Raw genomic sequence first — 25,440 nt, 5'->3', positions numbered from 1 at the left:
GTATTTCATTCTGTCCCCCTGTGTCTCATTAAAAATGACAATACAGCGACAACTTCTGGAGATCTCTGAGAATAAGGCTTTCAAGAATCACAAGAATCACTTGTGGTTGATTAAACTGAGATGTAAGTTCTTTCGTAGTGGGTGTGTTCTTGTCCATTCCAGTATGTTGTTTCTGAATTGTGTGCATTTCAAACCTGTTTCTTGGTGGCAACTGCTTCTTGTTTTGGTACGTTTGGAAGTTGTTCCTTGTGCTTTTCCAGAAAGGTTACCTGCTTCACTTTTGCCTTGTTTAATTCTTGCTAGCATAAAGCTTTGTCTATATTATTCCTTGCCAAGTCAAAAAAGCAGAAAAATGTATTTTTCATTTCTTCCAAAGTTATTCCCATTATTTTATTGGCACTTTATTGTAATTGTAATTCAAATGTGGTACTTGGAAAAAAAACAGGGGGTATCATATTTTAATTAGTCACCGTGTCAAAGGAGAGCTACATTAATTATTGGAAATCACGCCATCCAGATGGTTTTGATTTTCACAGCAGGGAACTGACATCTTTTTAAGGTGATACTTTTCAAATTAAAATCAGGCTGGGTATTACTCATACTTGTTTTACTTTAAGAGAGAGGTGATGTATCTTGTAGTTTTGAAACTGCCCAGCTTTCCTTGGAGTATTTTGGAGTGGAGAGGTACACATGCATTTTAAAAGAGGCTGAGGCATTTGCTTTAACATGATTGAAATTGACAATTTGGCTCCAGAGAATGGAGGATGTGAGGTAGGCAGTCTTTTTATCATTAGGATTTGTTATTGAATCTACAGGACAGAGTTTGCCAAAAATTGTTTTTATCTGACAGTCAACATTATACACAGCAAAAAAAAAAAAAAAAAAAAAGTTGAAGGATTGAATTCCCTGAGCATTTGACCTATAACTGCAGCAACACTGGCAGACAGAAGCAGCAAAGTTAATGTGCAGTTATGCTGGCCAACAGGCAAATTTTCCTCACACTGGGTTAATCCATTGGCTTTCCGTGCCCAGTGTTATCTGTTTTGACTGGCAGCAGCTCTCTTGGATCCCAGAAAGAGCTCTTTCTCACAACTCTTTGGCAAAGCTGTTTCCCTGTTCCTTATGGGTCTTTCTTACCATCTCTGCTAACATCTTCCTCACAGGCATTTTTTTTAAACCAAGGAACACCTGCTATCTCTTTTCCAAAGCATCTGTTCATGGCTCTCTGTGAAACTGCTGAGCCTGGTTCCTGGAACTTGGCTCACTGCACTTCTCTGCAGTCAAGGTGGCCTGCTTTGGGCTTAGAACCATGATGTGAATAAATTGCCCTGTGTTTCGTCTTTGATCAACTTTAATTTAGGGTTTGAGTTTGGTCTGGTCAGACGAGGTTAACTTATTTATTCTAAATCTGCAGCATGAGATTGACGGACTTAAATTAAGAACATACCTGTCAATTTTTATTACTTGCCCTTATTTGTTTCCACCACCACAAATGCTCTTTTGAAACTATAGAAAGATTATTCTAAAATGTCCAGAAAGATTTTCATGAGGTTAGCAGACTCGTTTTCCAAAGATGGACCTTCCCATTGCTAAAATTGTGTTCTGCATAAACAAGATGGAATTATAAACAAGCTCAGAAACAAGTCAAGATTTGTAAAAAGTGTGTGTGTGTGAATTCTTAAGGAAAAGTAGAACTCTTAAGGAAAAGTAGAAAACCTAAAAAGGCCTGAATCTTGCTCAGTGGCTTCAAAGGCTGCCTCATATTTTGGTGGGAAGAGGTGCAAAGAAGAGAAATTCATGGAATAAACTGAAAGAAGACAGGTTTGGGTGGCTGGAACATCGTACAATGTATTATTTTGCCGTAGATGTCACATGCCACACTCTGTTTGGGCATGAGCTCTACTATTGTGAGCTGCAATTGGTATCATATTCCTTTTACTTTTGAGGTCACAATGATGAGCTGCCCCCTGTTGTTTTAATGCATGAATTTCAGTGCATGATAAAACATGGACCCATTTGTTTTGAAAGAAATAATAAAATGGGTAAGGACACTCAAGGAATGTATGTTCCATCTTTGGTGTATTAGGATAATGTGTGGCCAGGGAAAAACCTAATAGGAGAATTTTCAAAGTACATTCAGTCAAGCAGACAACTTTTTTTCTAGTGCAGCTGGGAAGTAAGAAAATAATCTCAGGAACTTTCTTGGAACTTTCTTTTGAGGAATCTCAGCGTGGCTTTATTTGGTGATAGTGCCATTCTGAGACAGTTGACAAGGAGGAGAGTTATTGGAAGCCTTGACTTCATTTCAAAAGATTTGCTGCACCATTTGAGATGCCAGTTCTTGCCAGCAGTTATTGTCCCATCTCACGATGCCATTTGAAACAGGTGGCAGGACCATCTTTCTTACTAATCTAATGCTTTATTTGCTCCCACACAAAGTAGCAGTAGAAAAGTAGTTGTAGTAACTCCCCCCCCCTTTTCTTGATTTACCTGGATTGGATTGAATGGGGGGAGGGGGATTGGCTTTGTGATATAAAGTACAATCTGGAATCAGTAACATCCGGATGCCCCCTGAAATTTAAAAGAAAATGGGGTTGTTGTTTTTTTGTGTGAAACTAATGCTGTTCTCATTTCTATGGTGTTCTTTTGATCAGAGTTGTCAGCCTGTCTTTTTGTCCAAAAAAACAACCCAATTATGTACCGCATGTGAGTTTTCCTTATGATATATAATGGATCATTTATGAAAGCTGGTGTGCTCGTTTTGTACTGCATGCCTCCAGTCATATAGCAATGATACTCTGTCTCTGAATTGGAGAACATATAAGAAGTCGTCTTCTTCATTCACTCTATGACCAGTCTGGTAAATGCTTGTAATTTTTCCCCCTTTTTTCTTTTTTCCTTCTTCTTCCTCTTCCTTTACAAGCCCAGCTTCTAGTGGAAACAGACACATTTGGCAGTCAAGTCCGGATCAAAGGGAGAGAGACAGACTTTTACCTTTGCATGAACAGGAAAGGCAAGCTAGTAGGGAAGGTAAGTGTTTTCTATTAATTCATTTGTAATATGAGTGTTACCTTTAGCAGTGACTGTGAACTCCCATAATGATGTGTTCTGAACTTTGCCTGTCAGCCCCAAATGAAAAGCAGGATTTGAGGAATGTGGAATTCTTCAAGCATTCATGCTTTTACTTAAAAACAGAAAAAAAGAAGAAAAAAAATCCTAACTCATAAAATTAAGTACTGTGGCTAACCACTGGGGTTTTATTACTGATTTCTCTGCGTACATGCAGGTTTCCATTTTACAGATGCATAAATTGTTAAAAGATGTGCTTCTCTCGTTCTCTCTCCAAAACAATTGGGAGTTTGCATTACGTGATAGAAATTTCTCTTACCTTGGTGGTTTAAACAGGCAGGAACAGAAAGAGAAAACTGCAGAAACATGTTAAGATGTTAGACAATGGGGTATCCCTCTTAAAATAAAAACAGTTTAAAATGAAATGATATTGCAGTCTTTAGGTCATATTGGGGATGGGTTTATGCTTCTTATATTACAAGAATATTTCATTACCTTTGATCTTCATATACAAACAGTGGAAGCATGCAATGAATTATGTAACATTTGCCTGTGCCTCTTAGCTGCTAGCTTCAGATTAAAATGAATCCATTACTTTTGAGGGTCGGGGGTGGGGGTGGGGGTGGGTGTTAGTTCCCACCCATGTTTTGCTCTTGTTGGTTTGTTTAGGTCACATTTTTGGCACGTTTGGAGTTTGACAAGGTAGGCAACAGGCAAATCCAGACTCCAGATATTTAAAAAGGATCTTCCCTGTCTCCCTTCCAAAATTAATTCTTACACTGGCATCAGATTTTTTTTTTTTTGGGGGGGGGAGGAATCTAAATGTTTAGTGGTGGGAGACAGTGTGAATTAAATTTAGAGAAAATAGATTTGTACGTCTGGAAGCCAGGTGCAGAAAGATACATTACTTAGTTTTAAGCAAACTTCTTTGTGTCTCAACTTGCAATAGTTCATTTAGTGACTGCTCAACGTTACAACGGCACTAGAAAAAGTGACATATGACCATTTTTTCACACTTACAACCATTGCAGCATCCCCATGGTCGCATAATCAAAATTCCGGTGCTTGGCAATTGGTTCATATTTATGACAGGTGTAGTGTCCTAAGGTCATGGGATCACCTTTTCCAAACTTCGGACAAACAAGGAAGCCAGATTCACTTAACAGCTGAGTTACTAACTTAACAACTGCAATGATTACCTTAACAACTGTGGCAAGAAATGTCGTAAAATTGGTCAAAACTCACTTAACAAATATCTCACAACATAAATTTTGGGCTCAATTGTGGTCATAAATTGAGGACTAGCTGTATGGGAACCCCCTACAATCTCTCCTCATGTCCTTTGAACTGATGGTGGGCTACCATGAAGAGGCAAGACCAACACAAAAATTGTTTTACAATTCTTATTTCTAGGTAACAATAGAAACAGTCAGAGAATAAAGTCTCTGGTTTGTTTAAGCCCTGAATAGATAACACTGCTTCCCTATTAACTAGGAAAAGTATCGTTTTGTTTTTACTAACAACTGGCAAGGAACACTTTTATTCACAACAGCAAATTATTTAATCTGATAAAACAGGCATTACTAGGTCAGGAGACCAGCATTAGCAACAGTGATAGTACAGTATAGTGATTACTCTCGGATTAGAGATCCAGCTTCAGATCAACATTTAGCCAAGTGGAAATCTTCCACTATTTACTGGCTCACAACCTGATCTACTTCGCAAGGATGCTGTAGGAATGGAGAGGAAAAGAAATAAATCTGTATACTGCCCAATTTTCTTGCACAAATGGAAGAGTATAAATTAATAAAAATAATAGTAATTATTTGAAAAATCATTTCTATCCTGTTATCCAAACTATTAATAGATTATTATTAATAAAGATTCATACTTCATATCATGTGTTTGATATGAAGTATGCATTATAATTCCTCCAACAGTCTTTAAAAATGGATCTGTATTGCTAGTTATTCCAGTATTTCAGATGGAACGGGGGAAGAATGCCACTAAGAGAGACTTGCCTAATGACATGCAACAAGATTACATGAGAGGTGAAACTTGGATCAGGGATTTCTAGAATTGCAGTTTTATAAATCACTGGGCTGTATCAGATCTCCTCTGTCCCAACTGGTGCTATTATCTTACCCTCTCTTATTCTTTTATTTTCATATGTAAAATCAGAAAAAAAAATATCCATCCTAGGCAAACAGCTGGGCTGCAATAATTGCCTAAAGTCATTGGGAGTCAGGCAGCAAATATATTGAATATATTATGGTTGGCACAGTCAGCCAGATGTTTAGACTGGATTTGGCATTGGTATCCACCTAATGAGTCCTTCTTAAGGATCAAGGATAGGCAGATGTTATTCTTTGATGGTATTAAAGGTATCATCACAGGATGCAAGCTGTTCCAAGTGAAACTGCCTTTTGCAAATGACTGACGCTGATTTTGTCAATGCTGATGGTGTTCAAGTGGTGCTCCAGATGTTTTTGGGATTGCACCCGAGGTGCCTGTTAATATTGATATTACCTCTGCTTTCTTTTGCCAGAGTTGTTCAAGTTTATTTGCAGATCTTTGTATTTTGTAATTTCTCTTCAGTTTTTGTCTGTTCTATTTTTCTGTCTTCAGGTCTACTATATATAGTAATCTCTCTCTCTCTCTCTCTCTCTGTATATATATAAGTATATATACATATATGTACATACATATGTATATGTATGTATGTATGCATGCACGCGCACGCACACACACACACACAGAGACAGAGTCGTGAAAAACTAAGTATAGTATACCCGCTTTGAGTTCTATGGTTTTATGTATCAGGACATAGTAAAAATCATCTGGTCCTTAGCAGTTCTTAAAAATAGGTGAATACAACCTCATATGAACAACACATGACATATTACATCATGTTATCATTTTACAAAAAGAAAGCCAAAATGGAGAAGCCATGTGTGAAAGACTAACAGCAACAATTGCTTCTTCTAACACAGGGGTGTCAAACTCACAGCGTCACATTCAGTGGTGGGTTCCAACTGGTGTTACCACTGGTTCTCTTCACGCACGCGCTTCGCCACAGACATGCTCACTTTGCTCACACATGCGCTGAACGTGCGCGCCGTACAAGTGCATTAAATTTCAGTCCAGCTGAGGTGCAGCAATCCACTCTGCTGTGCCTATCAGCTGGGCTAAAAAGCGACAAATAAAGATAGGTATAATGTGGGGGCAAGCGGGAGGGCCCAGCTCACAGTCATAGAGAACCGGTTCGCTGATGTCACATCATCACCACTACCGGCTCGCCTGAACTGGGACGAACCAGGAGCAACCCACCACTAGTCACATTGTCATCATGTGACATATCACAACTTTTTCCCCTTCACTAAACCAGGGGTGAGCATGGCCAGCACGTGATGCATGCAGCCCATGGGCCACAAGTTTGACACCGCTGTTCTAAGATCATTGCTAATCTTTGGTATTGTGTTAACACACACCTCAATGTACCCAAAGCTTTTAGTTTTGCTTGAGTCCAGTCCACTGTTCCAGCTGTGTGTCTAATGCCTGGATTTGCCCAAGTATTAATTGTCTTTTCTCCATTGACTTTGAAATTTATGATTTTTATTCACTTTAATGATGTTTTCATTTCTTACTTTCTTTTTGACTTCAGTGTGTTGGATGTTGTCAGCTTGATGGATGCCCAGGTATTTGTAGTGATTGTCTTCATTCAGACTCTTGATGTTATTTTATAAGGTATCTTGACTCCTTCAGTTTTCACCATTTCCCTCCTATTTATAGTGAGGGTGGCACATTTGTCCAGTCCGAACTCCATTGCAATATCTTGGCTGTATATTTGGACAGTGTGGAGCAGCAATTCTATTTCAGATGGTGTTTTCCCAAACAGCTTTAGATTGTCTATGTAAATGAAGTACTGTTAACATATAACCTTACTCACTGGTCAGGATGGCAGGAGATGTGAATTTTTATCCAGCCCATCAATGCTACTGATTGGAAGATGTTGGTTCAGATGCCTTCATGATTTTTGGTAGCTTTCGACAAGGAAATAAATTATTTTTCATTCAAACTTTATTTTAATCAAGTGAACAGACTGTATTTTTTCATAGATTTCTTCTATTTTTTAAAAAATGATATTTGATCATCAATCTTGCATGTGTGTGTCTATAACCTCATTGTAAAATATCACATTTACATCTTATCCTGGCCTTCCTTTTCTTGTTCCAATTCCTAACAATTCCAACAAATAGATTAGCATGACCAATTGGGAAACTGTGCAGGTAGTCCTCAACTTATGACCACAGTTGGGACCTGGATTTCCATTGCTAAGCAAGGCTAAGTTAGTTGTGCTCAATTTTACCTTTTTGCTACACTTGTTAAATGAATCACACAGTTACTAAGTGAATATGGCTTCTCCCATTCGGTTTGCTTGCCGGAAGCCAGCTGGGAATGTCACAAATGGTGAACACATGACCCTGGGACACTGCATTCATAGGCCAGTTGTCAAGTGCCCGAATTTTGATCACATGTCTATGGGGATTCTGCCATTGTTGTAAGTGTGAAGACTGGTTTTAAGTCCCTTTTTTCAGTGTCATATCTTTGAATGGTCATGAAAATGAATGGTTGTAAGTCAAAGACTACCTGTATAAACATTCCGTTATAGAAACAAAGCTTTCCAGTACAGCTGCATTGGCAATATCAATAACATCTTAAGGCAGGTGGGTTGGGGTCGGTGAGGGAGGATACAAAACGGGAAACAAATGTTAGTGATACTGAAGGTCGTGTTCATCATTAATATCTTAGCCTCAGCCCTTTTTCTGGCAATAACTTGAGCAACTGCATTTTTAATATATTCAACAGCCAATAAAACTCGCAATACATATTTGTGCCTAGATCAAGATACAGATATTTAAGTCCACTCTAGGGGCAAGTATCCCTTTAAGTTCATTTGCCAATAATGAAACCGTCCACCATTCCTCCCCCCCCCTTTCCTTTCCTATTAACCTACTTAGCATAAGTCTTTCCTAGCATGTGCCATCTGGCTTTCTTCTTTTTCCCAATGAACATCTTTGGATTCTTCCCCAGCTGAAAACCTGGTCTGAGTTTTAAACTCTTGGTTTCCTATTATCGCCTACAAAGGGCATTACAAATAAGAGCAGGGAAACCTGACCAGGGCTAGGTTTTTGAGAAACAGGATGAGTTCCCCGCCTTGTGATTTGTTAGGTGAGGTATCTTCACAAGTGGCATTCACCCCCAGACCTAACAGGAAGAGTTTCTCCATCATTTTTTCATTGAAGCTAAATTACATCTCTTCCAGTTTTCCTGTGCCAAGGTTTCCAGTAGAGTTTAAAAAAAAAAAATCTTGGAATGCAATCTTTCTGGCATTTGTTCTCACTCTCTCACTCTTTCTCTTTCCTTCATGCACACTTTTTCCCCTTGTTGATTATTGTTTGCCACTCAATTTGGTCATGATATTACGAGCAGGATTCTAAATCTGTTTATTGTATGTTTGCGTTCGGTGCATATACACAGCTGGTCTACATTAACAAAAAATGTAGCCAAATCAGCCAACTTAGCAAATGCTATGAGTGTAGACAAGGCTAATAATTTTAAACATGAGCAGGCTAGTCAAGGTCAAGTCTATATTTCATGTAGTTTATTCCAATTTCAATGGAGGTGAGCCTGTCTTCACTATTCCCTCCCTTTGATACTAAAGCAGGGTCTCGTCCTTTGTTATGTTGAAATTTGCTCTTTTGATCATTACATATGTAACATAAAATATGCAACAATAATTATGATGATATATAATAATAGAGCCTGTATTTCTTTCGGCGCTCAGAGGCAGTTGTGCAAAATGCCTCAAGCTGTTTTTTTTTTAGCATCCAAATCTCTCTCTTTTTTAGCATCTCTATTATTCCCTGAATTTAACTTCTGAACTATATATCTATTTTTTTACTTGTCAGACGTACATCCAGCATTAGGCCTAATTGCTGATTATATCATATAGCTATTTGTGTATTCATACTATCAGTTTTTCCTCTGCTGGATCTAATGTCTGTACAGCAAACTGATAACATAAGAGCGGCTGTCATTGTTTTTGTATAGGATAAAGGTTTTAGCAAGATCTATGTATCACAAAGGTTCTGATGGATCCCTCTGCCAGTTACATGTTTTAATATTCAATTTCTAGGTATTTAATTAACTTTATTAAAAAACACTAATGATAGTAACATAACAGTGTTGCAAATAAAAAATACAAATATGGCACTCAATGTTAGGCAACTAATCTTTAGAGTTTTGGCTTCTTTGAGCTTTTAGAGTACAGTGGATTACAACTCTTAATCATTATTTGCATTGTAAATAACCCCTCAGTCACTGCACATAAATCAATGAGATCATTTCCAGTAAGTCTAAGATCTATACTGGCTTTATGTCTGTCTTCATATTTGTCAAAGGAAATAGAGGTAAACTGTAATCCAAGCAGATGGTTTTGGATAGTCCTAATCTTAATGCATTGTTTGGCTCATGGAACATGATGTTTAAGTCCTGAAAATCCCAAGCCTGGGTCTTGGTTTCTTCAAAACCTTAGAATTGGGGAATGGCCCCTCTCTATTAGCATTTAAGAAAGGTGCTGCCAATCAGAACACTGGATTAAGGCTGGAAAGACCAATACAAGTCTTGGTTTGATCTATATAAGCAAAGCTTTTTCATGGAATGTTGGTGGCGTCCTTATCTAAAACGTAGTCATTTTACAACATGGTGATCAGGAATTTCCTTCTGAAAGGACAGGAATTAACACACACACACACACACATACCATGCAAACATTCTTATGGATTTCCACTTTGGTGTAAAACAGTTTTCTTCAATAAGGATAACCTCCAGATTAATGTCCCAAAGTTGTATTGTTTTCAAAAGACAAAAAACCACCTTTGAAAAAACCACTTGAGGACAACTATGACCTGGATGACTGAGAATCTCTATAGACACCTCCAGACTGATGGGTTTCAGTTTCCAGAGTTCCCAAGCCACCATAACTATTAAGAGAATTATGGACATTTATTCCTAGATTTGGAGAGCTCTTTGCTCTCTGGTATTTTTCTTGATGATCATAAATTAGCCGAGTGGAAGCTACATTGGAATAGGATCATTTAATCCATCTTTCCTACAATCTACCATATTACATGAACAGAAGAGGAAAATGTTCATGTTTTGTACATGAAATTACTCTGGCTATCCACACAGAGTAGGACAATAGGACTGTTCTTTTAATAGCTTACATTACCTGTAATCTTACAGTAATTATATGACAGGTCATAAAAGTGGACAGGTCATCATTGTGTTGTCTTTGTTGTCAGCCATTCAGTAGTGTCCAACCCTCGGCCACTCTATGGAACAGCACACTCCATGCCCCTCTGCCTCCCACCGCTTCCATCATTGCACTGTCAAGTGAGTTGAGTCTGTCCACTTGTCTGAAATGGTATAGAGTCTCCTGCTTGAGCAAGAGAGTTGGACTACAAGACCTCCAAGGTCCCTTCCAGCTCTAGTCTGAATTCTGAAGCTTAAGAAGCAGGGGACCCATAATTATGCTTTGAACATGTGATATTAGATTATGCCAGGTCTTCTCATTTCTTAATGACCAAATCCAATAGGAGTAGGGCAGGTATAGGATAGATCCAAGATCAGCAGCTTAATTCATTAGAAGTGGAACCATCTTGTTAGCAAGCACTGTGTCCTTTTTTCTTGACCTTTTTTCCAGCTTGTCTTCCAAGCAAACAGAAAAGTAGATTTCAAGGCAGAGTTTTCCCCAAGAGAGGCCTGGCTTGGTAATAAGTGATTTACCATTTGGCTCTCACAGTGGTTGGAGCAAGTTCTCTGCCTTGGAGCTGTCCATAGTCCTGCAGGTTGTTAATCCTCATTCTGATGCCTACTTTCTTATGATACCTTCACGCACACCCCAATTGTTGTTGTTTTTTAATAGGTTCTCTCATAGCTTAGGTTTTTCCTCCTTGCTAGTAAGAGCTTTTTTCTTTTTTTATAGGCATCAGATCCCCAAGACAGGGCATTGGGATTTTGATTTTTTTAAATTTTATCTTTTATCATTTCATCAAAATGATAAAAAAAAATATTTATTTGTATCCTGCCTTTATTCTTTTTATAAATAACTCAAGGCGGCAAACATACCTAATATTCCTTCCTCCTCCTATTTCCCCCAAAACAACAACCCTGAAAGCAGGGTTTGACTGAGAGAGAGTGACAGGCCCAAAGTAACCTAGCTGGAGAAAATCTTCAATATCTCTATTGACAATAGTGAACTGTCAGCATACACTATAATAATATACTGTGATTGCTTGGGGGGGGGGGTTCATCAGCTTTCAGTTCAAAACAGCAATGTTGTGACTGTCTTGCAGATAACAGTCTAGAAATGTAACTCTGGATGGGAGATGGCTAGTGGTCCCAGAATCTTGTTTATTTTGGGATGAGGAGGACACCATAATTTCCCCAGAGTATCCTGGGTGATTTGTAGATATACTGAACTTAACTTACTTGATATGTGTTGCATTGATTTGGATTAGCATGCCCTTAATCCTCTTAAACTGCTGCATGTACAGATGAGAACAGTGGTTTCCCTCCCTCCCCCTCCTCCAGGTAGTAAGTAGCATTGGAATGGAGGTAGAAAGGGGGCTCAGGGACATTTTAAAAAAACTGTTCAAAATGCAAAAGAAGGTAGTGACAAGTGGTGTGAATGCTATCAAGATGGCTGCTCCTAATGAGCAGGGCATTCATTAGTTCCCTGGATTGTTATGATAGATAGATAGATAGATAGATAGATAGATAGATAGATAGATAGATAGATAGATAGATAAATGAATTTCAGTGTGCCAGAAAGCATAGGAGAGCACATTACTTCAGCAATGAAGTAATATCTTTTATAAAAGTTTGGGGGATTTCCTATATGTTTGTTTCCTCATGTTAAAAATTAAAGCACAGGTAGTTCTCGACTTACCTCCACAATTGAGCCCAAAAGGTCTGTTGCTAAGTGAGATATTTGTTAAGTGAGATTTGCCCCATTTTATGACCTTTTTTTGCCACAGTTGTTAAGTGAATCACTGCAGTTGTAAAGTTAGTGACATGATTGTTAAGTGAATCTGGTTTCCCTGTTGAATTTGTTGTCAGAAGGTCACAAAAGATGATCACATGACCCCAAGATACTGCAAATATTAGTCAGTTGCCAAACATCCAGTTTGATCATGTGACTATGGGTATGCTGCAATGATTGTAAGTGTGAAAAATGGTCATAAGTCATGTTTTTCAGTGCCATTGTAACTTTGAACGGTCACTAAATGAACTGTTGTAAGTCGAGGACTACCTGTATAGGCTAGCGAACTGCAGAAATGATTTTGGAGAAGGAATGTGATGGCAATTGGCAAAATATGAACTAAGCCCATGAAGGGAAGAAAATGTTAGAAAGAAACTCAAGATTCTGCTACCTTGATTTTCATGGGTATAAAAGGGAGAGGAAAAATGCTGTCAAGTTTTCAAGAATTTTTTATTGTAGTTTATATTAGTAGAGTTCCAGTATTTATTGTGGAGTCTGTTTCCTGACCTGGCCTAACTCAAAGGATTGACAGGGATGAGTTTCCAGTCTGTGTAAGCATGAAGATAGTAAGAATTCCTAGGGGGTGGGGAGAACCCCCCCCGAGGTCGATTAATAGGTACAGAATAATTTTGTATGTTGAGTTGTGAGTTTATAAAAGACTTTCACTTATTTCAACAGAATATACAATCGATAGCCTTTTTTTTTTTACAGTCCGCCAGTAGATATTGAATGGATATGGAAATATACATCAAATGTGCACTTCAATGCAGACAGTTTGTCTGATGCATTTGTTTCAATGGGCTGCAGGTTTACATGTGTCCTTAAATAAGGAAGTAGCCTCTCTCTACCACTGCTTTCAGTGAAGTGCATATTAGTCTGTGTTTTTGAAGGCACTTTCCATATTGATATCACAGACACCAATTAATTTCCGTAAGAATTTTCTTTTCTGGATGCTGTTTATCCGCCAAACAATTTTGCATGCAATTTTCTGCAGTACTATTTCCAGTACAGAGAGAGTAAATTTGATACAAGAGCCAGTTTGATTAGTGGTTGAGGCATCAGGCTAGAAAGCGGAAGACCATGAGTTTATAGTCCCACCTTAAGTGACCTTGGGCCAGTTTCTTTCTCAGCCCTAGGAAACAGGCAATGGCAAAGCACTTTTGAAAAAAAAAAAAACTTCTTGTCCAGAAAACTGAAGGAAGTAGTCCAGTGGGTCACCAGAAGTCAACACTGACTTGAAGCCACAAAATGGATGCTAGATGATGGATGGATGGATGGATGGGTGGGTGGGTGGATGGGTGGATGGGTGGATGGGTGGATGGGTGTATGGACAGACAGACAGACAGACAGACAGACAGACAGACAGACTAGAACATCCAGAAAAGTCGATGTAATTTTCTATACTAGTGAAACTAGAATATCCAAATCAGAAACTGAACTTGTCAGGGTTTTTTTTCCATATGTATAAGAGAAACATTGCAGCAGTTTATAATAACTATAACAAATTCATTATAAAGGGAATATGATAGTTGGGTCTGACAGACTCTCCTCAGCTATCATTCATCCATGTGCAAATACTCTGTCAGTGGCTGTCAGAAGTATGTGGAAGAAGGTCATACGTTTTGGAGCGAGCTGCATTTCAGTCACATATTTCATAAATGGAAGCTATTAATATATATATAAACACTGAGCTTTCTATTGTGGTTAAATTCCAATTTGGTTATCCTGCCAGGTAGATAATGTTTAAAATGTTAGAAAATATCAACCTGACATCCAGTGGAACAAAAATGTAAATATTTAAGCTTTTTGCTAAGCTGTTTTATATTATCTTCAGTTCGGGCTGTCTACAGATTTTACCGATTGATATTGGTAGACTTTTAGAGAGTAAAAATTTAGCTACTTCAGCCAAACCATGGGCAACATTTTCTTCATGGTTCTGTATCTCTCACTCACATATCAGCTTCACCTTTGGTGAAAAGTAATTCTAATAGTGTTGGACAATGTATAAGATTATAAACAGTAGTTTAATAGGATGGGAAATAAAGGAATTGTAAAAATACATTTATGTGAAAGAGCTATTAAGGAGAGGTTTAAAAATTCAGATTTTTTTTTTCTTGATCTGTGGCATCCTATTATGTTTCACCCTTGACCCAGCAAAGATATTCTTAATGTCTTCTTAAATTATTCTTAGTTCTTAAGCTATTTTCTGGTTTGAAGTTGTTGGTCCAACTGGTTAGAAAGAGACCAGAAGGCAACCTAATTATTCATTTGTGAAGACCTTTCTGTGAAAAATCATCTCAAAAATGCAGCAGAAAGTTAAGTCTTTTATAAGTCCTTGACTGAGAGTTGCCATTAAGTATGGCCAACTACTGAAGTGATCCAGCAAGTTGCTTGCAAACATTGGTTGATGTGTTTCAGATTTCAATGATTCCCAAAAGCCACACTAGGATTTTATATATATATATAAAAATCTTTTAAAATTTCTTAGCTGAGTTTCTACAATATACAAACTACACTGACCTTAGTTCTGATGGAACAAGAGGGAGAATAGGAATGCCAAACCTTTAATTCACTCAAAAATCCCTTAATGGGATCAGCAGATACATTGGATGAAGTGATTAAGTAATGTTGGAGTTCTTAATTTTAAGGGGAACTAAAAGTTAATTATGAAATACAAATCTTGAACTTTTAAAAGTACCCTTAAATTTTTTATTTATTTTAAAACATATCAATATATACAATAATATATTATACAATAATACAATACAATACAATATATTATATAAAAAGATAAAGGTTCCCCTCGCACATATGTGCTAAGTTGTTCCTGACTCTAGGGGGCGGTGCTCATCTCCATTTCAAAGCTGAAGAGCCAGCGCTGTCCGAAGACGTCTCCATGGCATGACTAAACGCCAAAGGCGCATGAAACACAATTACCTTCCCACCAAAAGTGGCCCCTATTTTTCTTTTTTTTTTTATTGAAAAAGTTTTCAAATACAAATTTTTCCCCCTTTTTTCCTTCCCCCCCTCCTCCCTAACCCCCCCTCGCCACCCATCCCCCCCGTGACTTCTTCACACCAAAAACCTAATTCATAACAGATTACATAATATTTTACCATCGCCTTACTCCCTCCTCTATATACTGACCCTTACTTACTAAAAATATTATTAATATTGTTACTTTCCCCTTTTACCATACATTTCAAAAAAAAAAGCAGTCTGCTATAACATTGTATGATAACTTCTAGTTTAGCATAATATTATTATAACTCCCAATTTAGCAATAATCTGCCCTTTTTGTCCTCCCCAAAACTTATATCTATGTATTATTACAACATTTCAAAGCAACCTTCCACTTTAAGACTGTATAATAGATCCTACTTTAACATTTATTCTTTGTGTATATTAATATAACATTTCAAAGCAGCCTTCCCCATAAATCCTAATTTAACATTTATTCAACTCTATCCATTTCCTCCACTACCCTAAATATATCACTTAAACATCCCTTTTCTTAAGCTAATCCATCAGTAGACTAACATATTTCCACCCACTTTCCTACAAAATTACCATGCACAACAATTCTTAATATCTTCAATCCACTGCCCACTCTGCTAATATATATATATATATATATATGTATATATTCCGTTATTTTAAAAAAAAAAGACAATAACTTTAAATTTATAATCCATATAATATCTTCTTTGATGTCTTTCCACTGGATTGTTGAGTCCCTCATCCATAATTGGGTAACGTAGCATCCTGGTGCAACAGTTTGTTCAAAGTCTTCAGTCATCATCTGCCCCCATCAGTAATGAATATCCTCATATATATATAAAAGTAAAAACAACCACCCGAATGACATTATGATTGTATTCCATATAGTTGTAATTGTGGCTTTCATCAGGATTATTAATTCCCATCATCGTAATGGGTAACAACCAGATCTTCTGCATGCCCCAACGTAGCTCTCTTGCCTTGTAGCTCAGAATAGTTATAATATATTTATCAACACAAGAAAAAAATCCAAAATAGATCATTCAAATCCAACAGTTTAAGGCTTTTTTCACATCCCAAAATTACGGCATTGCAGAGGTCTGTCACTGTCCTCAGGATGATATTAACCAATACTTCGCCTCCACTATCTTTTCACATATTCATTCATTTTTTTAAAATCACTGGCTTCACCGTTGCTTAATTTAGAAATTTCTGTTTTTATGAGACCTATTTCTTTTTTTCTTTTCTTTTTGTGGGTTTAATTTCCATCCTGTTTTCCTTTCTACAAGTTGTATATCAACTGATCGGTTTTCATTCTGCTTTATAAGTTGATCTTGTTGGTTTTGTTTTTGTATCTCATATTTCTTTTTTGCCAATTGCATATCAGCTAATTGATTTCCATACTTGTCTTTAACTTGGTGAATCATCACGTTGAAATCAGATGCCGCTTCTCTCATATTTGTAGATAATCCAGCTGGAGTATCGAGAGAATCCAAAGACAATTTGTCTACCGCAACCTCTGTAATTCGATGTTTTCCCTTTATTTCCAACTCCTTCTGCTTATCCTGTATTGTGCCTATAGATGTTAAGTTCATTTTCAAAAATTTTTGATAAAATTCTTCCGCTTTTTCAACAGTATCTAATTGGTATCTTTCTCCTTGATATCTCAATATTATGCCAACTGGGGCATCCCACCTAAATGGAATATTTCTGTATTTTAACTCAGTCACCAGAAAACCAAATTTCTTCCTTTCCATTAACATCTTGGGGGGGAGCTCTTTGTAGATCCATATCTTTCTTCCATACAATTGCAAAGTAGAATTGAAGGAATTTTGCACAATATTATTCCTAATTTCCTTATCTGTAAAATAAATCACCACATCTCTAGGCAATTGCCTCTGCTTTGCAATCCAGGAGTTTATTCTGTACACTCTGTCAATCCTACAAAACACTTCCTCAGGTTGAACCTTTAAAATCCCAGCCAGAATTTCAGAAGATATTTTCCTTAAATCATCTCTGTTATTTTCCTGCAAACCTCTGAGTCTGATTGCATATTCTGTAAAATTGTAATGCACCATTAGGACCTCTCTTTCAATCCGTTGTTGTAAATTTTCTGCATTACAAGACTTTTGTTCAACCTCCATTTTAGATTTTTCTTCTGAGCTATTGTCTTGAATGTTTGTCAAATCATTTTCAATTTTTTGTATTTTATTATCCAAATTGTCCTCAATTTCTTCCACTTTAGACTCTAATAAGTTAGTATTTTCATCCAACTTAATCATAAATCCTACAAAACCATTAGCCATTTTTATAATCTTTCGATCCAGAATATCAAACTTTAATTGCACTAATTCTTTAATTTCCTGCTTAAATTTTTCAAAGTTCTGATTCACAATCTCATCCCTTCTTACAATCTCCTCCAAAAGAAATTCAATTATATTAAAATCAGTTTTCTGAGACTGGAGCTTTAAAACTTGGTCACGTAATTTGTTAATGGGGGAATCCTCCCCCCATTGCTTGTTTGTCCGGCTTTAATGCCATGTTTCAACACAGACAAACTATTTTTTTTAAAAAAAAGAAAAGAGAGGCAGCAGAGAAAAAAAAAACTTCTTTCCAACCAAGATCAATATCAAATCTCCAGGAAGAGAAAAAACACAAAAGTAGAGCTTTATTTTCAAGTGTAGCCAAAAATATTTATTCAGCTACTTTGTATCTCAATAGAAAACGGAAGGACTCTCCCTTTCAGCCCCTTCTCAAGCCTCGGCAATCGCCCTTTTTAAAGATTCTTTTTTCCTTTTCCTTTTCCTTCTTCAATAATTGTTATAAAATAAGTGAGATACTTGCAATTCAGGGTCACAGGTCCAGCTCAAATCCCTTCAAATGTAACCAGGAGCATTTATTCTGCTACTTTGTAACTTAATAAGAAACGGAAGGACTTTCTCTTTTCAGCTTCCCTGCTCCAGTTTCGGCAATCGCCATTTTAAAAGGTCTTTTTTACTTTGTTGAATATCCTTTGCGAAATAAGTATTAATACTTGCAATTTAGGGTCACAGGTCCAGATCCAAATCTCATCATCTTTAGTTAATCTGTTAAATATCTTAAGAAGCTTGTCTTCGTAGCCTTGTTCTGCAAAAAGGCAGAAGTCTCCCAACGCCCGGAGCGGGCGGCGAGTGCTATAGGGAGCTTCCTCCGCCCGCCCCCAAGAGTAAAAAAAAAAACCCTGGGGGCTACGGAGAGCTCTACCTACACTCACCTGCTCTATCCCACATTTCCTCCTGGAAATGGGTTTTTTCGAGCCGCCTTTGCGCTGTACAGGCGGCTCTTTACAGGCGAAGGGGCTGGCGGTCCCGAGAGACCGTCTGGTGGCTACGAAGAGCAAACCGGAAGCCCCCCTATTTTTCTACTTGCATTTTTTACATGCTTTTGAACTGCTAGGTTGGCAGAAGCTGGGACAAGTAACAGGAGCTCACCCCATTACGCGGCACTAGGGATTCAAACTGCTGAACTCCCAACCTTTCGATCAACAACCTCAGCTTCTTAGCCACTGAGCTACCACATCCTTTATACAATATATACAACAATTCAAAAAATAAGAATGAAGAGGAAAAAAGAAAAAGAAACTAATCTACTTTAAACTCATGGTCACTTAAAATAAAATAAAAGAAAAGAAAATATCATGTAATACTGTATAGTACAGTAATCAAATACAACATATTATTGTAAAACTTCATAAAATATTTGTCCTATTGCTTCATCCTTTGATTACTGGAAAATATTGTCTTTTCTAGGACAGGTAAGCAACACATTCCCAAAAGCCAGTCCTTACTACCTGGAATAATGCCAGTTTTCCAATTTTTCATTCTTATTCTTTTAACTACCCTCCATGTACAGTACCACAGACAATCAGATTTCAAAGTTTTGGCATATAAGTCAATATCACATTAACATAGTTAACATTTTAAAATTGTTCTATAAGTCTATATACAGTATGTATATATGCATGTGTATGTTTTTGTGCGTGCGTGTGTATATTAAAATACTATTCTAGGAAAATGACAAAACTTTACAAGATAATATCATATAAAATTATTTTGAAAATAAATCTATGAGATTCTGTGGCTTCTGGTATGTTTTGTAATTATGTTAAAAGAAATAAATATTTTGAAAATAGTATTTCTCTCTATATTGCTTTCAGATAAGAAATGAAAAAATAGGTTTTGGGACTAAGCATTTGAACAATAAATTAGAAGTTTAAACAGCAATAATGGGAAATGTCCTTAAGTTTAGGATGAATCTATGTAATGAACTATTCTATGTAATTGGATGAATATCTGTGGAGTATCAGGAATATTTTCAGTTAATTGTTTAAGATGTTAAAATGTTTTACTGTGCTGGGCCACAAGGAGCCTGTGTCTATCTGTACTTAGTTTAGAATTATAACATCCCTGAAAGTGTATTCCCAGTGGGTTATTTCCTGGTCCCCCTTCTGTTCAGTTTTGTCAGATTCCAGGAGATTGCTGAACAAGTCCCTACAGGTTTCTTGGTAAGGGTTTTCAGAAGTGGTTTGCCATTGCCTCCTTCCTAGGGCTGAGAGAGGGTGATTGGTCCAAGATCACCCAGCTTGCTTTGTGATTAAGATGGAACTAAAACTCATGGACTCCTGGTTTCTAGCCTGGTGCCTCAACCATTATACCAAAATGGTTCTTGAGCGGGGCATTTTTCATGATGAGCATGGCATGCCATGTATTATAGTAAGGATTACCATGGCTGTTATTTTGAAAAATAAAAAAAACACTAACAGAATTAGGCATTTTCATACATTCATACATTCACATGATTAACAGGCATGTCTGTTTAAACAATGGGATGTGTTGAATAAATAAAGTCGCTATATATTAATTCATACAATTACCCTTTGAATTCAAGTTCTTCTGAGCATAAGAAAAGCTGGCTGGATCTAAGCAATAGGCTAGCTAGTTTAGCATTTTATTTCCTTAGTGGCCAACTAGATCGCTCAAAATCTTGCAAGAAAACGTGATTCATTTCTGCAGAGGTCGACCTCAAGGCCTCTCATCTGTGGAGTGCCTCAGGGGTCGGTCCTCTCGCCCCTTTTGTTCAACATTTATGTGAAGCCGCTGGGTGAGATCATCCGTGGCTTTGGGGTGAAGTACCACCAGTATGCTGATGACACCCAGCTGTACATCTCCACCCCAGGCCACCCCAACGATGCCCTTGAAGTGATGTCTCAGTGCCTGGAGGCTGTGCGGATCTGGATGGGGAGGAACAGGCTCAAGCTCAACCCTTCCAAGACTGAGTGGCTGTGGTTCCTGGCATCCCGATTTAGTCAGCTGACTCCATCGCTGACTATTGGGGGTGAGTCTTTGGCCCCCTCGGAGAGGGCGCGCAGTCTGGGAGTCCTCCTGGATACGCAGCTGTCCTTGGAGGAACATCTGACGGCTGTAGCCAGGGGGACCTTTTGTCAGGTTCGCCTGATTCACCAGTTGCGACCCTTTCTTGATCGGGATTCCATGTGCACAGTCACTCATGCCCTCGTCACCTCTCGCCTGGATTACTGCAACGCTCTCTACATGAAGCTCCCCTTGAAGAGCACCTGGAGGCTCCAACTGGTCCAGAATGCGGCCACGCGGGTAATTACGGGAGCAGCTCCAACTGGTCCAGAATGCGGCCGCGCGGGTAATTACGGGAGCTGCATGGTGCTCCCACATAACATCGCTCCTGCGCGAGCTGCACTGGCTCCCAGTGGTCTTCCGGGTGTGCTTCAAGGTGTTGGTTACCACCTTTAAAGCGCTCCATGGCATAGGACCTAGTTATCTTCGAGACCGCCTGCTGCTACCGACAACCTCCCATTGACCCGTGCGCTCCCACAGAGAGGGCCTCCTCGGGGTGCCATCAGCCAAACAATGTAGGCTGGTGACCCCCAGGGGGAGGGCCTTCTCTGTGGGGGCACCTACCCTATGGAACCAGCTGCCCCCTGAGATAAGGAGAATCCAAGACCTCGGTGCCTTCCGCCGTGCCCTTAAAACTTTCTTTTTTCATCAAGCTGGGCTGGCTTAACATATTTTAAAATTTTTAATTTTTAATTGGTTTGTCATTTTAAACTGGGGCTAAATTAATATATATTCTTTTAATTGTTCTTAATGTTTGTATTGTATGTTTTTATCTGGCTGTACACTGCCCTGAGTCCCTTGGGAAAAGGTGCGGTATATAAATTTGAAATAAAATAAAATAAAATAAAAAAGTGGTTGGAGAACCATTGGATTTCTTCAGGATTTTGCTAAAACAGCACATGACCATTATAATGGATTCCTTCATATAGCCATATTCTTTCAAAATCCCATCTAGGTTTATCACCATGTTTTATGGAAATAAATTCCATAGCTTACTGATGTGAAGCAAGATTTTTTTTCATGTTCTAACAATGAGTGGTGGCTCTTTCTTTTCCCAAGACATGATAGCCAATCTGAAGATGTTACTGTACTCGGCAGAACACAAATTTATGAAAATGGTGCCTACATGAACATATTTCCATCTTGTTTACCTCCCCCCTTGCTCCTTTCACTGGCAAAACTCATACCCTGGCAATACCTAGAAGTCACTTTCACAGTTGTAGTACACTTCTGATATCTTTGCTGAACTTTCTTACTAAGACTCCTGAGGATGTTTCTCAGAGTAGTCTTAAAGTTCAGAGGTCAGCATGTTGGAGGGATTGCATGTAATGAGTAACACTTGGCCTTCATTTACTGTTAGGGATGGCCTGGCCTACAATATTATGAAGCAGCTGAAATGCATAGACTATGGGGAATCAATCTGGTCATATTTTCAGGATTTCTTGGCCTGAAGTCAGACAGCTGAGAACAGGAGAGTCTTATGACAATTCGATGCAATAGCTTCATTATGTAAAACTTGTAGCTCCAGCTCAATTGTCTTCCTTGATACCCACCACATTCTGCCATTTTTTCCCTTAGATTTTTTTATTACTGTGATATTCCCCCACCACCACCAGTTTTTCTTTATTTTCCACATGCAAGCAGAAGATATGATACATTCCAAGGGTTATTTGGTGTTAGAGGGGAGCGTTGGCTGCAAGAGAATTTGGGGGTGAGAACTCGCTGAGTTGGAACGAAAGATTCTTTTCTGCACCCAGAAAGTAACTGCTCTCAAAGAAGGGTTCGTTTAACATCTTGCACTGGAGTATTTTCAAAGAAACCTTTAGTTGATCCAAATTCCTTGGGCAGAAGAAGAGATTCTCTTGGGAGACACTGGATTCTCTGTTAGCTATATTGAGAAGCAGACACTGTGACTGACCATCTGTTTGCGAGTCATATTTGCAAGATAGCTGGGCTGAGCACTGGATTGGGACTTTTAATTTCCAAACTGAAAAGATACCTATGGGTTTTTTTGCATGAGCAAAAAACCCCCAAACCCCGTATGATTTTTCTTGCATGAGCAAAATCACAGAAACAGCTGTAGAATCTATTACAATATAACATGAAGTTTTGCATGTGTGTTTCCCGAAGAATGCTAGATACTAGTTCCTTTAGATGGAACTGATCTTTCATTTGCAGTTGGGTTTGTTCACAATCAGAGTCCTAACATTCTAACACTTATCTAATAGTGGACCAAACATTAGACTTGTGTCCAACTTGCTTAGCTCGGCTTACCTAATGAGTTTGCAGTCCTTTCAGCAATAATAAAAAATATAACCCATTCCTTCTTCCTTTTTAAAGTTTCTGAAATTCAGAAGCTGAATTAAGACAAAAATTGCTTTAATTTTTGCCATGAATACATAATCGGGAGCAAAATATCTTTTGAGTCCAATGCAAATCACTTGGAGATAGTTAGACCTTGTCCTATTTTTGCTCTCCTCTGCTTCAACTACTGACCATTACAGCCTTTCCAATCTGAATGTCCTCTGGATGGGTTGTCTTCAGTCACCTTTAGGGGAGTGGCTAAGACAACTATTCTCTGGTGAACCTTTGGAGCATAGTACTATTACGGCTGCTGCTAGTTTGATTTCTGATTTTATTGTTTTATTATGATTATGATAGCAATAGCATGTAGACTTTTATACTGCTTCATAGTGCTTTACAGCCCTCTCTAAGCAGTTTATAGAGTCAGCATATTGCCCCCAACAATCTGGGTTCTCATTTTATAACCTTGGAAGGATGGAGCCTGAATCAACCTTGAGCCGATGAGGACCAAACTCCTGGCAGAGGGCAGAGTCAGCTGCAATACTGCATTCTAACCACTGTGTCATCACGGCTCATGATATGTATATTTTAATGGTTATTTAATTGATTATATTTTACCTTTCTGTGACATTTCAGATTTAACATGGTTGTGAGCTATTCATTATTTTTGATTGGAACAGCTTATAAAGCGTTGGCTAGTTGATCACTTATATGGTGTCAAGTTGGCATCATCTCTTAGCACGCTCTTAGCTAGAGGATCGCTTTCAGGAAGATTGCTTCTCAACCTGGCCCTTGAGGTCTTCCAACACATGTACCCATCATCACTCTAGCTAGGTCCATCTACCTTACTGCTGATTAGCCTTTTCTCTTTCCTTCTTTTTTGACTTTCAAAGTCTTATCCAAAGAGCTAGGTCTTTGTATAATGTGTCTAAAATATCACAATTTGGGCTAATCTTTGCCTTGAGTGAGAACTTTGTTCCGTGAACCATTTGTTTTTCTTGGCTATCTATGTGTTCTCCAACATTAATGCTCACAAATGTCAGTATTCTTTCTATCATGCTTCTTAAAAATCAAACTTTCTCTTCACAGCATGTCACTAGGAAAATGGCTGTGTGCATAGGTCTGATCTTAGTAGAAATAGACACATTGTGGAATCTGAGTATCTTTTTTCCCCCCCAGGACCTTCATTATTATCCTGCTAAATGCTGGTCTGCAGCACATTTCATGACTGCTGATTTCTTTATTATTGGGGGTTAATCCTAAAAGGAAGAAGCTGACAACCACTTCAGTATCTTCACTGTCAATTCCAAGGCTGTTGTCATTAGTTTCATTTTATTTATATTTAAACTTTCATGTTTTCACTGTGCTCCTTGACTTTCTTTACTAGAATTTCCAGATTGTTTGCATTACCATTTTTCAGAAGTGTTATCAGATAGCACAGGTCATTGATGTTTCATCTCCAATTTCGGTGCTTTTTCACTCCAGCATCTCTCCAGCATATATTCAGAATATAAATTGACTAAATAAGGGAAGAGTATACCACCCAATCTCACTTCTTTTCTATTCTGGAGTCAATCTGCTTTGCGATGTTCCACCTTTCTGGCTTTCTGTCCTGTGTATAGGCTTTGCATGAGGAGAATGAGATATTCTAGGGTTCCTGTTTTCCCAAGGACATCCCATCGTTTGACCTAGTCAACCCAATTGAAATCCTGTCTATAATCAATGGAACATATTGGTAAAACAGGGATATTTTCTAAGGTATTTTGGATTTTGACATCTCTACTATACAGTATTTCAATATGTTCTTCCCATCTTCATGTCATTTGTCACTTTGTTAAATTTCCTCACTTTCATGCTTCTTACATTCCATGTTTACACTGTATTTCCATTTTTGCAGCTTTGGATTTTTGTTTCCTATGTGGCAATATCAGCATCTAGCGGTCTGAAGGCTTTAATCTAGCTGTATCATGAGTACCATGACTAATTTGAAAGATCCTCAGTTCTTCCTCAGAAGCATACTGAGTGCCATCCAACCAATGGCGTTATATCATCTATCGCTTTACCTTGTCTATCTATGGGTAAAATATAGGAGTGGTTTTCTATTGCCTTCTCCTGCCCAGTTTGAAATGATACCTTAATCTGTTGTCACTAAAATTATTATCTGCCTCCAGCATCTTCCTATATTACTGCTGCCCAATTTGGTCTAGCAGTGGTTAGGATTTAAGTCTTGTCTTAGGCATGAAAGCCGGCTGGATGACTTGGGCCAATCATTCTCTCTCAGCCCAACTCACCTCACAGGGTTATTTGTTATTGTTGTTGAGAAAATAGGAAGTGGAAGGAGAGTATTGGGTATGTTTGCTACCAACTTTATAAAAATAATAAAAGTGAATTTTAAAAATATTTTTAAAAATGTAGCTTACTTTAACTGGGCAACCAAGATCACTTTCACAACTTGGGTGACTCCACTGGGATTGTATATTTTTGGCATATATTTCCAACATTCTTTACTCGTCCTTCCTAGAAACATCTTTTTTTCCCCACAATAAAACA

At 38.1% G+C, this 25,440-nt stretch overlaps 1 protein-coding gene across 1 annotated transcript in view; it reads left to right on the top strand.

The window, feature by feature from the left end:
* The window catches only part of FGF18 (fibroblast growth factor 18), a 71,841-nt gene that overhangs the window by 41,499 nt on the left and 4,902 nt on the right, over positions 1–25,440 (top strand). The window contains exon 2 of the mRNA XM_070956152.1: positions 2,924–3,030. Within this exon, the coding sequence (XP_070812253.1) occupies positions 2,924–3,030 (107 nt within the window). The remainder of the gene's footprint in view (positions 1–2,923; positions 3,031–25,440) is intronic.

This window comes from Pituophis catenifer, unplaced genomic scaffold (assembly GCF_029215685.1).
Source record: "Pituophis catenifer annectens isolate HBS135680 unplaced genomic scaffold, rPitCat1.0.hap2 SCAF_1, whole genome shotgun sequence".
Lineage (NCBI taxonomy): Eukaryota > Metazoa > Chordata > Lepidosauria > Squamata > Colubridae > Pituophis > Pituophis catenifer.
This window is presented reverse-complemented; position numbering and strand designations above follow the sequence as displayed.